This window comes from Phasianus colchicus, chromosome 2 (genome assembly GCF_987193195.1).
Source record: "Phasianus colchicus chromosome 2, bPhaCol1.hap1.1, whole genome shotgun sequence".
Taxonomy (NCBI): domain Eukaryota; kingdom Metazoa; phylum Chordata; class Aves; order Galliformes; family Phasianidae; genus Phasianus; species Phasianus colchicus.
This window is the reverse complement of record NC_143437.1, coordinates 87,963,818-87,979,356: the sequence shown is the minus strand read 5'-3', so window position 1 is coordinate 87,979,356 and position 15,539 is coordinate 87,963,818. Positions and strand designations below refer to the sequence as shown.

The 15,539-nt window shown below is 46.0% G+C and overlaps 1 protein-coding gene across 1 annotated transcript in view; it reads right to left on the bottom strand.

Annotated features, from left to right (window-relative positions):
- Positions 1-13,405, bottom strand: part of GCLC (glutamate-cysteine ligase catalytic subunit) — a 33,577-nt gene extending 20,172 nt beyond the window's left edge. The window contains exon 1 of the mRNA XM_031611358.2: positions 13,118-13,405. Coding sequence (XP_031467218.1) covers positions 13,118-13,267 — 150 coding nt within the window. The 5' untranslated portion in view covers positions 13,268-13,405. The remainder of the gene's footprint in view (positions 1-13,117) is intronic.
- Positions 13,406-15,539: the final 2,134 nt, after the last annotated feature.

Below are 15,539 nucleotides of genomic sequence, written 5' to 3'. Positions count from 1 at the left end.
AAGCTAGAACCCCATGCAAACTGCTAACCACAAACGTCTCTCTGTCATCCCACAGATTAGTCTCTGCAGCTGATAAAAACAAAAAAACCCTCATTCTACAAACAGGGCATCCATTTATAGTTCTAACAAGTGACTGGTTATTAAGAGTGGTGCAGCAGAGTCTCATTTACACTATGGGAAGCCTACAGTTGTAACAAATAGCATCAGACTATCAATGCACTCCAGCTCTTAGTACAGCACAGAGGGCTTGCTTCAGCTTCTCTTTCACAGCTTTTCTTCCCTCCCTGCCTTCCTAACCTCATCTCACTGTGCTTCAGGACCTCTGCTTGCCCCTATTCCTGGCTGCCCCCTTCACTCACTCCTGTGCCATGCACGTACAGACTTCAACCTCACAAGCTGCTGCTGAAAGCAGCTCCGGTGCTGTGCCCCAGGCCTGAAGGAAACGGTTTGCCTACCAGACTGCCAAACTCAGAACACTCTCATTTCAAACTTTCTTATCTTGATGCATGTTTGCTACCAAAACTCTTCCATGGACTTGTAAAGCACTACCAAGCAGAGCACCCTGACAGCTGCCTGGACATCATAACCCTTCAACTCTTACTGACACAACTCTATTTTCTGACACTTATTTGGAAGGGGATGCTTTACTTGCCAAGTACAATCAGAAGTCATAGATGGAAACGCATCACAAGGGTAATGGCTCCAAAAAGTCCTGACTGGACCAGCACTGATACACAACGCTTTGTGTTCGCAGCTCTTAAACCTCTGCTCCAAGTCCTTCACAACTAATCTAATGCAAACATCCAGTTCTAGTTATACTATACTACACTTCCACAGCTAGAATTTACCAGCATTTGCACTTAGTTATGATTTCTGACTATGCCTACAAAGGTATCCAGAGGTACTTTCTGAACAACTCTACCTCAGTGCCAGGAGCTCAGATTCACACAAAACACTGATTCTGAAGTGCCAGTGTACAAACTGGTAGCAACCCCTTTTTATAAGAGACGCATCTGGGAAAACAGTATTGCAAAGCACAGGAAAGCCTGTGGAGTATTTTCCATCATACAAAATGAATTTGTGAGCTTCCTAGTCTTTGGTTACTTTGGCATTCATAGAAGAGTTGTTGCTAGCTACAGTGACAATGAATGTAATACTCTGCCAGGATTTATGATTAAATCTAAACCAGAATTATCTGAGAACCTCTGTAATTCTATAGAATCTGATTAGACAAATCCTGGAGGGACTCATCGAGCAATTAGGCATGTTCTCAATACTTTGTAAGATCAAATCTTAATCCCCTAAAGATAAATAATGATTTCTAGTTTCTGTGCAACACAGAGTTTCTCTGTGCAGCATGTTTTGTGCTTTGTGTGCATTATGCCACAATAATCTACTCAAGATAAGACAACAGCCAACCAGAATGCACTCAAGCATTGATTTAGTTTTTATCAAGTGACACTTGAGTCACTATTAGTGGCAATACAATGGGACTTCTTTCACGCTTCCTGGGTTCCTACCACAGTTAACATCACCTCTTGCTTTGGAAAAGCTCCAGCCAACTTACCTTCACTCCTAACCTATCAGAGGTACTTAAGTGAACAATTCAACTTATAATACCTAGTCACAGACCTGCCTTTAAGCCTCCTGTACTCCTGGCCTCCACAGTGCCCTTATGGCACCCTTCAGGAGGGACTGAGAGCAGAAAACGGGCAAAAGAATTGCAGCTATACTTCAGAGACTCCAAAAGGCCAACATTTGTCCACTGTGTATAAATACATTCCTGTGATTAGCCTCCTATCTTAAAAAACCCTATTGTAATTTAACTACAACAATCTGGTAGTGAGAACACTGCCGTTCTCCATGGACTATATTATATGCAGTTTAAAAGTGTCACAAAAGAAAATAAACCAAAAGAATGTAAAGAGGCATTAAGTTGAGAAAGCAGTAAGAAGGAAATCAAAGCGTTTCATGATCTGAATACAGTAGTGAATACATGCCGTTTATGCATCTAGCTTTAGAAACAACTGCTACTCTTGCCCCCAGAAACACTGACTAAATCTTCAAAGTTGTCTTAACACACAGAAGATCTGGCATTAAAATTAATGAGAAAGAACAACTTCAGACAGCTGCCAACAATTAGAAGTTGCTACAGAATATCTTGCCAACAGACAGACTGACTGACTGGGCATTCTGAAAGAATTTAATTTAAGCTCATCAAAAGATTTAGCCTACAGCTAAAAAAGGGAAACAAATTCACAGTTCACACACTTTTACATTTAACTTGAACTCTTCATTCACAGACTTTTTTTTATCCACAATAATGTTCAGAGAGTCGTGGCCAAGCTGAAAGCATCAGCACGCCTGTAAGTGCTTTGCATCTGAAAGTCAGTTATGCGAGTTTCACCTCAAACTTACATTTTGACAAACTCTTGCAGTTCACTTTTCTCCCTAGTTTTAACTAGCGTACCAAGCGAGCAGCAAAAGACATACTAGGTCAAATTACTAAGGCACATAGCTAAGAAGCATTACTTAGCTCTATTAGGGAAGCACACTCCGCTGCTGTAAGAAAGGCAGACACCATAAATTCATGCACTCAGGTAGTGTTCCTGCTCTAAAGCAAAACATGTCCCTTTTCTCCATCTGGAATGCACAGTATGAGGAGGATACCAGTGAAGATCAAAGGCTCCTCCCTGCAGTGGGGTGCACAACACAGTTCCAGTACATAAAACCTTCTGACCAAGAAGGCTATGTTCAGCTTGCAGAAATGCTGTGGACAGATCACTGGAAAACAGAACTAGGAACTGGCGAGGAATATAGAGAAGTGAAAGTGGTAAAATCCCTCCAGATATACAGCAGAACTAGAAATAGGTTCAAATTCAAATGATAAATAAATGTCCATACCAATAAATTAATTCAAGTATAAAAGATCTACCCTTGAGCCAACATAAAGAAAAAATATCCCTTGTCAGCTTCCTTCAACCACTAACTTGCAGGTCACTGCAACTACAGAATGTATTTACAGCAGTATCACTCCATTGTTTTCTAGAGTGGAGACCTTCACTATCACAGAACAGAGTCACGAAACATCCGGAGTTATAAAGAATCCACAAGGATCACTGAATCCAGCTCCTGGCTCCACACAGGCCTATGCAAATTCAAACTGTATCTGAGGGCATTTCATAAATACTCCTTGAACTCAGCAGCCTGTTCCACGCCCACTGTCCTCCAGTGAAGAACCATTCCCTTATCCCCAGTCTGATCCTCTCCTGACACAGCTCCATGCCATTCCCTAGGGCCTCCGCTGTCAGCAGAGAGCAAGCTCAGCACTGCCCCACTGCCCCCTGTGAAGAGATGCAGCCGCCATGATGCCTCCCCACACACTGCCTGCTCTGAAAACAGTAAGGGCCCTCTGTGCACCTCACACATCTTGTCCTCCAGACCCTTCACCATCTTCACCCTCCTTTTGACACTGTCAAACTGTTTTATGTTCTTTTCTATTACGGCACCTAAAGCCCACACAGTGCTGGAGGTGAGACAGTCCAGAAGAGAGCCCAGCCCCTCAGTTGGTGGCTGTACCAGGCCTGGGGCACCTTGCTGGCAGGACAGTTCCTAGAACACTGTTGCTTCATTTATCAGCTTTACTTCTTACAGCTGCCTACTGGAGAAAGAGAAACTTTTCAAAGTTCTTTCATGTTGCATCCATAGATTTGACTGCAGGCAAGACTGTGAACTAGCCTTGGCTGGGAAGGAGCCAAACCTCTTTCTACACAAGAAGCCAAGTAGCTGTTACTGGACTTGCCCAGCAGCAACGCCGGAGCTAATTGTTTTTTTGGAAATGGGCAAGCATGTCTAAAACTGCATGTGAATGCTACAGTTCATGTACTTTTATTTTATTAATTACATGTATTCTTTCTTCACAAAGCACACCACTTCAGTTTTAAGACACATAATCAAGCAAAGTTTCAGCAGCAGTTTGCAGAAACGAGAGCTTGAATTGATGTGCATCCAATGAGTATCGATGTACAAACACTCGCCTTGGCAGGGGCCAATTTTCCACTATCAGTCCCCCTCCCAGGGCATTCAACGTAACACTGTTATGCTAAGTACACCAGGAACAAAGTCTGGTTGATATTTGTGTGCCAAAGCTCTGCTCCAGAGCGTTAGACAGATGCTTTTAATGTACAATGTATTTGCCGTGAGCAATTTCTGTATATAAACACACATGGCAGCATCCAGACTTGCACGCTGGCAAACTCAGAAATAAGGTGCAGAAGAGGCTGAGATTATACAACAGAGGGAAACAATTTTGAAAGAATTATCTGAAAAGGAGCTGGTTTTGAAAGGAAAGAGTAAGTTTGCATGCTCTCTGCCTTGCTCCTTCCTCCTGTGGAAAAACAACCTCTGCATTCACCTTTTCCCTGGGCTTCTCTACCCAGGCTAATAAACTGACACAGATGAGTCACAGGAGACACAGAAGAGCCCTGGATGACTCACAGACCACCACTCTTCCTCGAAGACAACCTTACAGATGTTTTCTTCCCTAGCAGTGCCTTCACTGGGCAACCACTGACACAAGTATTTGGAGCAATTACTCGAGTTGCCTTAACGCCAGTTCAGTAGCTGTCTCTGGATTCATACTTCCCCCTTGGCCTGGAGCTTAAAAAAAAAAAGCAATCTTTTCCTGAGCAAGGTCTCCAGGCTTTTGTTTACTGTTCCCAAAAGCCACAACAATATCTACAGTCTTTTCATGTAGTACGCCTCACATATTTATGTATACATTTAAAGTTAACCTTTATTCTCAACAGCCTCAAACAAACAAAAAACCCAAGCTCTTTTCACTAGTTATTAAGCTCCATTGTGGCAAAAGATGTAATTCCTTAGAACATTTATTAGTCACTTAATGCATCATTAAAACACCACATTTCATTAAAATGATCATCTACAGAAGAGCAAAGTTTTAATAATGACTACCCATTAGAAATCTCTACCGCAGGTCTACAGTGTTAAACACAGAAAGAGCAGAATTTTCTGTAAGTACTTGTGATACATGTGATGTTTTTTTAATGCAGTTACTTTCTCACCACTGCTGTCATAAAACATAGAGTCACAGTAATAACCAGCTCATAACATTTAATGAAAGGTTTGCAGGCCCACAAAGGAGAGTCCAAGTCCTGAGGGAGAGAACTTGGGAGGAAAACAACTCTGACATCGCAGATGAAGCCGGTCCCCTCATTTCTCAGCAAGCCCTGAGATCACTCACTGGCACAACACAGAGCGCTTCCAGGCTCATGGGACTGCAATCCCTGTTTTCCGCCTTTTTTTTTTTTTTTTTTTTTAAGTTCATTATCAGATGTATTTCCTAAAATGCATAATTTTGATCAAGCACCCTTGGATCAGCTAATCCAATAAACAGTCTGCAACTCTACACAAAATCAACCTACAGTCATCGTGCTCTTAAAGAACAGTAACAAAAAACCCAGCATCACTGATGTTTATTACACTGAGAGTACACACAAAGTTGAAGCACTTCTGTACCACACAAAAGATGAAGATGCAGAAGCAGACGTAGCTGCAGAAAATGATGAGGCAAGACAGACCTAGCTAAGGCTTCTTGCCTGCTCCCTCCTGCTTGTTGACATCAGGTTTGCAGATCTTTTTTTGCACGTGATTCAACATGATGAGAGGATGTCCTGTGTTGCACACACCAGGAAGCTGAACTACTCAAAACTAAATCTAGAGGTTGTAACTATTTGCATTCCTCCCTGGTACAAGATGTGGGCACGTTAGAGAACAAAGCGTCTCCTCTTCAATCGCTGAACTGGGTCACATCTGAGGTAATACTATAAAAGACTAAGATGATGTTAATTTCACATTTCTCCAAAGACAAATTTAAGATACTCATGAATTTTTAGATTTAAAACAAAAGCTTTTCTGGCACAGTTGTATTTTCTAATTCACACAGGCTAGAAATTTTTGTAGACTGGTAGTAGATCATTTCTTCAACTTTTAACAAGATGCTGCAAGCTTCAACGCTGCCTCTAGTATGGCAAAGAGAGAGAGAAAAAAAAGATGAAGAAAACCCCTTTCCTGTACCCATCCCTCCTACTCAGCCCTTCCAATACCATTAATTGAGATAACACCTCTGCACAGCAAGAAGAGCAAGTCTGTAGCAAAAGAGGAATTTTGCTGAAACAATAGATGGTAATTCCATGACAAGATGATGGCAATTCATTTGACATCCACGCAAGGCAGGAAGTTCACTGTCAACAGAATATTTCTCTATCTGAAACGTACAAGCAGCAAATAATTCAAACTCCTTCTATTTAAATCTGTGATTGTGGAGGAGGAAATCAATGCATACTGTGGGTCCCAGTCACTATTTATAACAAATTATGGCTTATTTAGAGAAAACTGAATAAGACATTCTCCATGAACTGCAAAATTAGTTTTAGAAAAAGCAACCAACTATAAACTATTTGCTGAAACACTCAGTATAACTTAGCCAAATACCTATAGGATTAGACTAATAAACTTTATGGGAGCAACTCCAAACCTATAGACAGTTTAAATAAAGAGAACTGAAAGCATAATATGAGGCAAAGGACTTGTACCTGTATTTTCACTTGCTAAGATAGAAAGAATTGAGAATCACTTCTGCTTTCCTAACAGTCGAGGGTAAAGAAAACACCAGGATGTACAAATCTTTGTGTTTGTGCTTTTTGTTATTTTTCTGCAGCAGCAGTTAGGGGGAGCTTCTCAAATTCCAGCACAACTTCTGGGAGCTCTGGAGCTAAACTTCCCTCAGACTTGTGTCCTCTTTCCTAATCTAAGCTTCCACATATTTCCAGCCTAACAGCTCAAGTCTTCTGAATATTAGGCAACTTGCATTTCTCTTCCTGTTTGTTTGCTCATCTCTTCTGCAGTCCCATCTGTTTTAAGCCGAGGAGGTAATGCAGGCAAGGCCACCGCAGCAAATACCAGGTACAAAGAAAGTTACACACAGCAATTTCCACAGAAAGAGCTACCAGATCCATTTTTCATGGTGTCTGTAGAGCACTGCAGATACATACCATGTTTTATAAGGAAACAGATCAGCACCTACCACACATGAGCAGTGTGAGGGAAGGGGCACACTAATTCCAGCAGGACTGGACAGAGCTGCGAGCTCTGCACACTGCTGCGTTCTCAGCGCACCCAACCACAGCAGCTGGCAGGTCAGCGCTGCCACACTACAGCTTGAGCAAGTCTTGCAATTTGGTCACAGAAGAACTGAAGCACATACTTAATCATCAGGGAGGGTAACCGCTACAGTTGCGATACAAGGATTAAAGCAGGGCAGAAATGTAGTTTCACAACTGTCAGCCAGAGCATCCAGGGAAGGAATACACAAGATGACTCTTCAAGGACACCTACCTTGTTCAAATCAAGATTTAAGGAGATATATTTGCATTCATTAGTGTATTCAAACACTCAAAGCTTTCAAGCAGCAGCAGCCAAGGCATTAAAATCATATCCCAGGAACACTAATAAACAGCAAGTGCAGCTATGAAAATACAAAGGAAACACAACTTCCTGTAAACAAATAATGCCACTGTCCCTTTATTTAGTCAAAGCTCAGAGGGAAAGTATGAACAGGCAGACACGTGACATATAACCCAATCATTCATGAGTGCTGCCTCTCCTCACGTGGCAAGCAGGCAAGCACATTGATTAAGACAACTACCATTCAGATGCATCCAGACACGCTGCATCTGGCAGGGAGCCATCATGAGGAATTTCTGCATGAGAGAAATTCAAATATGCATTGTTTGGGGAATTCTGCAGGGGGAGGGGGAGACTACAACTGATTGTCTTAAAGTGACATTAGCTCAAATGTTAAAAAAGAAACTTCTTAAAGACAATAATACATTGGCGTTATTGCTAGCACAGGAGTTCCATGAAAAGCTTTCAAAGTAATTTCTGCAGAGCATTTTGAACAAAGTGAGATTATGAACTCCTCACATTAAGACCTGGCTATTTGTTTTTCTTAAAAAGAAAATCTGTTACTGATAGCCAGGAAAATACAAAAGCAATTTATTGTTCTTCTATTTTGCTTATAACATATACAGTAAAAAGCTAATCAGAAAGTTTCAGATGAATATTTTAAGAAACCCATTGAGCCACCTGAAAATTGTGGTTTGGACACAGCAATGGACATCTTGCAGCATGTGGAGTTTTGTAAATAAAAGCCTTAATAAACTGCCTACTCTTGTCATCCACATAAGCGTCCATCTTAGATTTAAAGCTACTGTGTGGCATCCTGTGCCACAGGATATCTAACCGTTGTCTTTCTAAGATAACTGCTTTACATCTGCTGCTTTTCTATTCCATTAGCTTACTGACTAGTTGGCCGTGAGCCAGCAGTGTGCCCTGGTGGCCAAGAAGGCCAATGGGATCCTGGGGTGCATTAAAAGGAACATGGCCAGCAAGTCAAGGGAGGTTATCTTCCCCTCTGCTGTGCCCTGGTCAGGCCTCACCTGGAGTACTGTGTCCAGTTCTGGACTCTCCAGCACAAAAAAGACAGGCATCTCCTGGAGAGAGTCCAGCGGAGGGCCTGTTTCTGAGTACCTCCTTGCATGTCTCTCACTGGGCCTCTGCAGTCTTTTAGAGCAGTGGTGATGACAACTTCAGCTGTATGTTTCAGAGACAGGAATTATACTTACTTCATACAGCAGATGAGCTAGATTAATCATTGTTAAAAAATGCCCTAGACTTTGTCTCTGGTTTTAAATAAGTAGCAAATATTAAACAGGAGCCTCAAACCACGTGCATCTGAGCCCAAATTCATTTCCTTCAGTTGTATCGATTACTTTACCAGCCTGAAATTCTGTAGGCTGTGGTGCAGTGTCACTGATCCCAGCACTGTGCTGTCTGGAAAAAAACAAAGGCCATGAACTGCAGCAAGACATTAATACTGTAGCTAGGTCCTTGAGAAGAATTATTCAGAAGAATGAGGAGTCCTTTTGACAGCCCAGGCTTTTACCAGGAAAAAGTAGAAAACTTTAGAGATCTTCTCCTCAGAAGTAACACCTTGTAGGTCACTTTGCCAAAAACCCTCCGACTTCTCTTCCAGCACTTTCGGAGAAAGGATGCTTTGCTGCCTGCATTAAGAAGTGCTGAGCAGAAAATGTTCATTTCCACTCTCAATTTGCAAAGTATAATTTAAAAAGAGTAAATCAAAAGTAAAAATAGGAAAAGAAAACAGACCAAAAGGAGGTAAAAGACTGAGAAAGTAACATTATGCAGGAAACAAAAGCCACAACAGAATGAAGTCAGGAAGACTACCACTTGCAAGCAGTACGCTAGCATGTTGCAAAGTGTCTCATATAATGCAGTACCAAATATAGTAAAATTCACATGTCTTTAAAATAAGTCTCTGTCAGCACAAAGACAACAACTGAAGAGGCACAGTGCATTGTATGGCCTAACACTGACAGCAGCGAGACTCACACAACGAAGAGATAGTTACATCCAATTTCTTTAAGCAAGACAAGTCAGACTGCCATCTAACTTACATGTACTTCCAAATAAAACCATCGTGTGTTGCTCACTCTTGCTCTCAACAGCTTTTCTTCTGAGGGGATCTCCCTCCAAACACTTTCATACACTCTTTACAGTTTTTTTGCCCCTTCAACTTCCCTTTTCCAGCTCTTCTTGCTTGCATCATTTTCCCAGCCCAGACAGGCACTCAGCCTGCAGAACATCAACCTATCCCATTCAGGGATGAAACAGATGGCAAGAAAACTTGAATTATCACACGTCAGTACTAATGGATATGCACACACATATGCAGATATGCATGCGATGCTGTTACTCTGTACACACACATGCCCACGCAGCACAAAGTGATGGAACTGAGCCTAGCCAAGAGCCGCTCATTCCACTTGTCTGATTTGAACGTCCACATTAAGCTGCAAAGTGAAATTTAAGCAACAGCTGTCAGCTAGAGGAATGCAAACAGCAGAGCAGAGGCACTGCACAGCACGGTTGCATACAAGACAGCTTTCAGCAGGAAAGGTGGGAAGCAGTGGAGTAGGTTTTATCTTACCCTCAAAGAAAATTTTTAAACTCTTGATACCCAAATATCTTTCAAGCAGCACAATCCAGTTGTTTCACGTAGTGCCTGCTACCTCTGCTAATACACAGTAATTAAAAGGTGGAGGTTTTTGCATTTGCTGCGCACAGAAAAAAAACCTAATGACTTCTCTGAAAACACATGGCTAAGCATGCATTGCTGCTGGGGAAAAAAGGAAGAAAACAGGAGAATGTGAGACAGGCATTAAGGCAAGGATCATAAAGAGAGGCTTAATGATAGATAATGAGAAAGTTCGATGTTTTGTATTTTCCACAGCCATGAGATGCCAAGCATTAATAAGGAGTTTTAAAGTAGATGAGGCAGAAGGGTAATTAAGGGGCAAAGGACACTTATCTGCAAACACAGCTTCAAAGAGATGTTTAGAAAGATTTTTTTTTTTTTAAAAACAGGTCTTATTCCACAGCGTACCTACACCTTCCTTTTTAAACAAAGTTCAAACACAAAAACTTCATGGTGGTAAAAAACAGAGTCCCCAGAAAACAGCCTCAAAAAGCCAAGATCAGTTCAGCAGAGACCCTGGCTCTCCTAACACCGCAAGCAAGAAGCTGGCTGTCTCATAGGCAACAGAGCCCATGCTTCGACCTCCCCAGTTCTGTAGTCAGAGTACAAAGCAGCAGCAGGAGCTGCAGTTGCTGCTCAGCTTCATTCTGAACAAGTGCCACCACACCATTCTGTCAGCCCCTCTCCTTAGTGCTCCTGTCTGGCAGCAGGATGCAGACAGCAATACAGCGGCTCTCTGCAGTTTCATCTGGCACCACTGGAGTCTACAGCAGGTTATAAGCATCCTAAAGGACCACCACTGCTCTCTCAATGAGTCTTACAGAACATGCTATGTGATAGAACCCTGATAATAATACGATCAAGGCTAACGTTGTCTGCTAGTGAGTATGGAGCCATCATATTTCATCCCCACAACAGCTTTAGCAAGATTAGAACAATCTGCCCAATGCTTGCACTGTCTGCAGTGAAAGACAAACTCAGTGTGTGCTACAGAAGTTGGGTTTTGCTCACAAGTAGTCCTCAAAAATGAAGTATCTTCTGCCAAACTATGTCTCAATAACATCTTGTTAACACAGAAGTAATTCTCTTTATCCTGATTTCATTGCTATCATTACATGAGGCCTGTCATCCTCCTCCTTGGCTCCTGTCTACATGAGTTTTTAAGACAGTAACATACCTTCAGGTTGTGACTTTACACATGAAAGTCAAAACACATAGAAGGCAAGTTAGTGACAACTGCCCAGCTCTCAGCTGGACTGTGTAAGTGTGGGTCCACTTTCTAATAACCAGAAATTGGAAGAAAAAAATATAAAAACAAGTTTACTGCTTTTCCCACTAGCTGCCTATAGCACAGCAGGCTACACAGATGTGATTCTGCTTTGCACAACTGCAGAGTGGCACAAACACTCAACACGCTAATGCATGCCTTAAGGCTGCATTATTCAAAAACTGCACAATACAGAATAAAGATAAGCTGCCACACCTGAGGTTACTATCATTTGCTAAACCACAGCTAAGCAATGAACCCAGTGACTTGAACATAACAATGCACACTCAACAACAAGCAGCTGCTGCTGCTCACCTGTTCCTCCACAGCTCCTAATGCCTGCCTCACCTTAACCGCAGCTTGCTGGATCGCTGTGCAGCACTGCTGTGAGAACAGCCCATGTTAAGATACGATCAGGTGACTGGTGCTTAGGCCAAGTCCTGAGCTTGGGCAGTGGTAGCAGTTCAGGGAAAGCTGGGGAGGGATGCTGGGCCAGCACGCATCTACCTCACCTGCTGTGGATATGGAACCATACCTGAGAACATAAGGCTAACTTACACTGAAAGTGGGCACCTCTGTTAAAGGTTCATGGGGAAACCCTCAAGTTCAGTACAGGAGCAACAGGAGTACACTCTCCGTTCCATTTTTACTCCTGAACCTATACAGCTCATGAGGCTCTTCTCTGCCAGCACAGCCTGAGCCGTGCAGCATCCACAGGAACACCAGTGTCAGACAGAGGTAGATCCATGCATTTCAGTTTGCCTCGCTAACCCCCGAGCAGCCAGCAGAACGCACGGAGGACACGAGGTCTTGCCGTGCACGAGAACGGCGTTTTCCGCCGGCAACGAGCACCTGTAAGCGCCAGGCGCTGCTCCCAGAGGGCCGGGGCTGCCGCCAGGCGCAGCTCGGAGAGTCGGCGGCACAAGGTGCGGATGCGGCGGTCGAGCTCCCGTAGGCCTTTACAGCCGGACAGCGCCGAGCGGCTCCGCGCCAGGCAGGCGCAGGGCAGCCCCGCGGCGGCCGCCTACAGTAGAGCCGCAGGCGGCCTTCCCTTCCCTTCCCCGCCCCGCCGGTCCGGGACCCTCCGCGCGCTCCGAGGCCCGTCGCGACAGCCGAGCGCGCAGGGCCGGCCCGCCCGCGGCAGCGCGGCAGCGCGGCAGCGCGGCAGCGCGGCAGCGCGGCAGCGCGGCAGCGCGGCAGCGCGGCAGCGCGGCAGCGCGGCAGCGCGGCAGCGCGGCAGCGCGGCAGCGCGGCAGCGCGGCAGCGCGGCAGCGCGGCAGCGCGGCAGCGCGGCAGCGCGGCAGCGCGGCAGCGCGGCAGCGCGGCAGCGCGGCAGCGCGGCAGCGCGGCAGCGCGGCAGCGCGGCAGCGCGGCAGCGCGGCAGCGCGGCAGCGCGGCAGCGCGGCAGCGCGGCAGCGCGGCAGCGCGGCAGCGCGGCAGCGCGGCAGCGCGGCAGCGCGGCAGCGCGGCAGCGCGGCAGCGCGGCAGCGCGGCAGCGCGGCAGCACGACCGCCTCCCGCGGCCCCTCGCGCACCGACCTGGAGGCAGAACGGGGCCGCGTGCGCAGCCCCGAGAGCGCGGCGGAGCGCTTCCCTCAGGGCAAAGAGCGCTCCGGGAACCGCCAGGCGGCCGCGCTACGGCACCGCCGGCGGGAAACAAAGCCGGGGCAGGGCGTGGGTCCCCGGCCGTGCCGGAGGGGAGGACGGGCTCACCTCGTCGCCCCACTTGAGGACGTCCTTGTGGCGGTCGCGCAGCGCGCGGTAGATGTGGAGGAACTGGAGGATGCCGTGCTTCCGCACGTGCTCCGCGTGCCGCCGCGTCTCCTCCCAGCTCAGCGGCGAGCCCTGCGACAGCAACCCCATGCCGGCCCCGGGTAGCGAGGGAGATCGGAAACGAGCGGCGAGTCGCGCCGCGAGCTCGGAACGATCTGCGCCGAGCGCCGCGCTGCGCGGCGGGTCCGAGCCCGGCGCCGCACGTGACGGCGGCGGCGCGTCAGGCCGTGACTCAGCACTTTCCGCCCGCAGCCCCGCCCCGCCGCTCCGCTCCGCTCCGCCCGGCTCCTGCGCCCCGCGGGCAGCGCCGCGGGCACGGCGGAGGGGGCGGCGATGCTGGGCGGCGGGGGCCGCGTCGGCCGGGTGGTCCGGCCTGGCCCTCCTTGAAGGGTCGAGGAATGCGGGACGCTCCCTCCTGCCGGACAAAGGCCGGCGAGGAGCTTGTGCTCGTCGTCCCTGCGCGTTTGTCGGTGTAAGCACCTGGCTGCGGCGAGATGGGCGCTTGGGTGCTCTTGAGACAAATGAACGGATCGGTTTCAGAGCCAGAAGGCAGAACCTCGCCCTGCTGAGCCGGCTGCGCTCGGGCCGCGCTGCCCGCGCTGGGGTTGTGTCCCGTTGTGCCGGAGGGAGAGAGGCCGCGGCTCGTTGCCTCGGGAGGAACCGGGGCCGCGTTCCTCACGGGCAAGGAGGGGAGTGTCTCGCTGTGCTTTGTAGGCTCGATACAAAATGGAAGAAGGGCTGTGTAGCTGCCATCAAAAGCATCATTAAAGAAGGAGACGAGCAAGGAGCTGAACATTAGGTGAAGGGAGAGACTTGCTTCTGAGACGGCACCATTGAAAAGCGAGGGATGTAAGGAAGTTTGCAAAGCAGACGAGGGCTCGGATTTGGCAGTTCATTCTGTCTGAGCCCTGTTTTTCATTCTATTTACACAGCTACTTCTTTGTAGGCCGTTGGGGAAAGCATGGCTGGCATGCAGTAGGATTGCATAGTTAAGGGTTTGAGGACTAGTAAAACATTTAAATTGTGGTAAACCTACTGATGGATGAATTGTGTTATTAGTTATTCCCTTAACTGAAAGATTATATAGACAAAAACTGCCTAATTGCCTTTCTTCCAGGATTTGAGGTGCCTCAAAGAGAGGACAGGCCCATAACACATTAAAATAGCAAGCCTAAAGTGCATTAGTGGAAAGGAGAAAATAGTGAAGTATAAACCACTGGAATTTAAAATATCTTAGTTATTTTTTCAGGGACTAAAATTTGCATTAAAAGGGCAATGTTGACAATACCTTTACAAGAAGAAGGGCAGTGACCACTGTAATTAAAATTATGCACTGGTTTTAGGGGCTTAGAGCTTTGTTAAACCTCATGGTTTTGACTACAATTTTCATTCATGGCTGATCTCCAACTGAAAGCATTGTGCTGCAGATACAGTTGTAGATCTGAAGAAGGCCTGTTGAGTTTGAAGGGGAAGAAAATAATCTCTTCCATTAGTTCCAAAATTCCCACAGCCTTTCTGATTATTGAAAAATGGGGGAGTTAGAAAATCTTCACGCTTGGCAACAGAAGTCTGATGAAAAATATTGCTAATGCAGAACCTACTTCTGCTTTCTTTGTGCTGTGAGAGGACAAAAGTGACTGCATGTGTGGCACCTTGTATTTGAGGCCACTTGCGCCAAAGGACGGAGTGCCACCACACTGCCACCCAATCTCAGGTTTTCTATAGGTTTAATGTCCAAATGGGTGCAGCTGAGGAGTCCCATCAATGCCAAATGCTTCCAAACAATATGAAATGGCTCTGCCAGTGGCTTCTTTCCTTCTCTTGAGGCAGTTGTCCTGGTTTTGGAGCAAATGTTATTATATCAGAGCAAACTCCATTTGTTATTGTATGAATCCAGGTGAACCTGCCTGGATTACATAGGATTTGTGATCCCCGTTCACATGGAGTGCTGTGTTCTGAGAGAAGTTTTTGGAAGCTTTGGGTATTTGTTATCATCCCAGAGTGCCTTGAGTGTGCTTGTAATTAGACACGGTTCTGTACATTTCCAGCAACATACACAAAATTTCCAAACTAAGCTTTACGCTAATGCAAGCTGCTATCAAGCAGTCTGTACTCTTCAGTTGACCACGTATGCTACTCTTCATCCTGAAATTCAAGAGCTCATCTTCAGTGGCTTTCTCTTGCCACTAATATACTAGTTCTTGAGTTGTTTCAGTGTTGTTGTCTACTTTTTTCCCCCATTCTTGTATGCTTATCAGTTACTGAGGTAGTACACTGTTTATGACAGAAAACGAAGCTGTTTTCCTTTTGCACCAGTAAAACCGATAAAAATGTGAGCTGTTCTCTAACATCGTAATCTTTG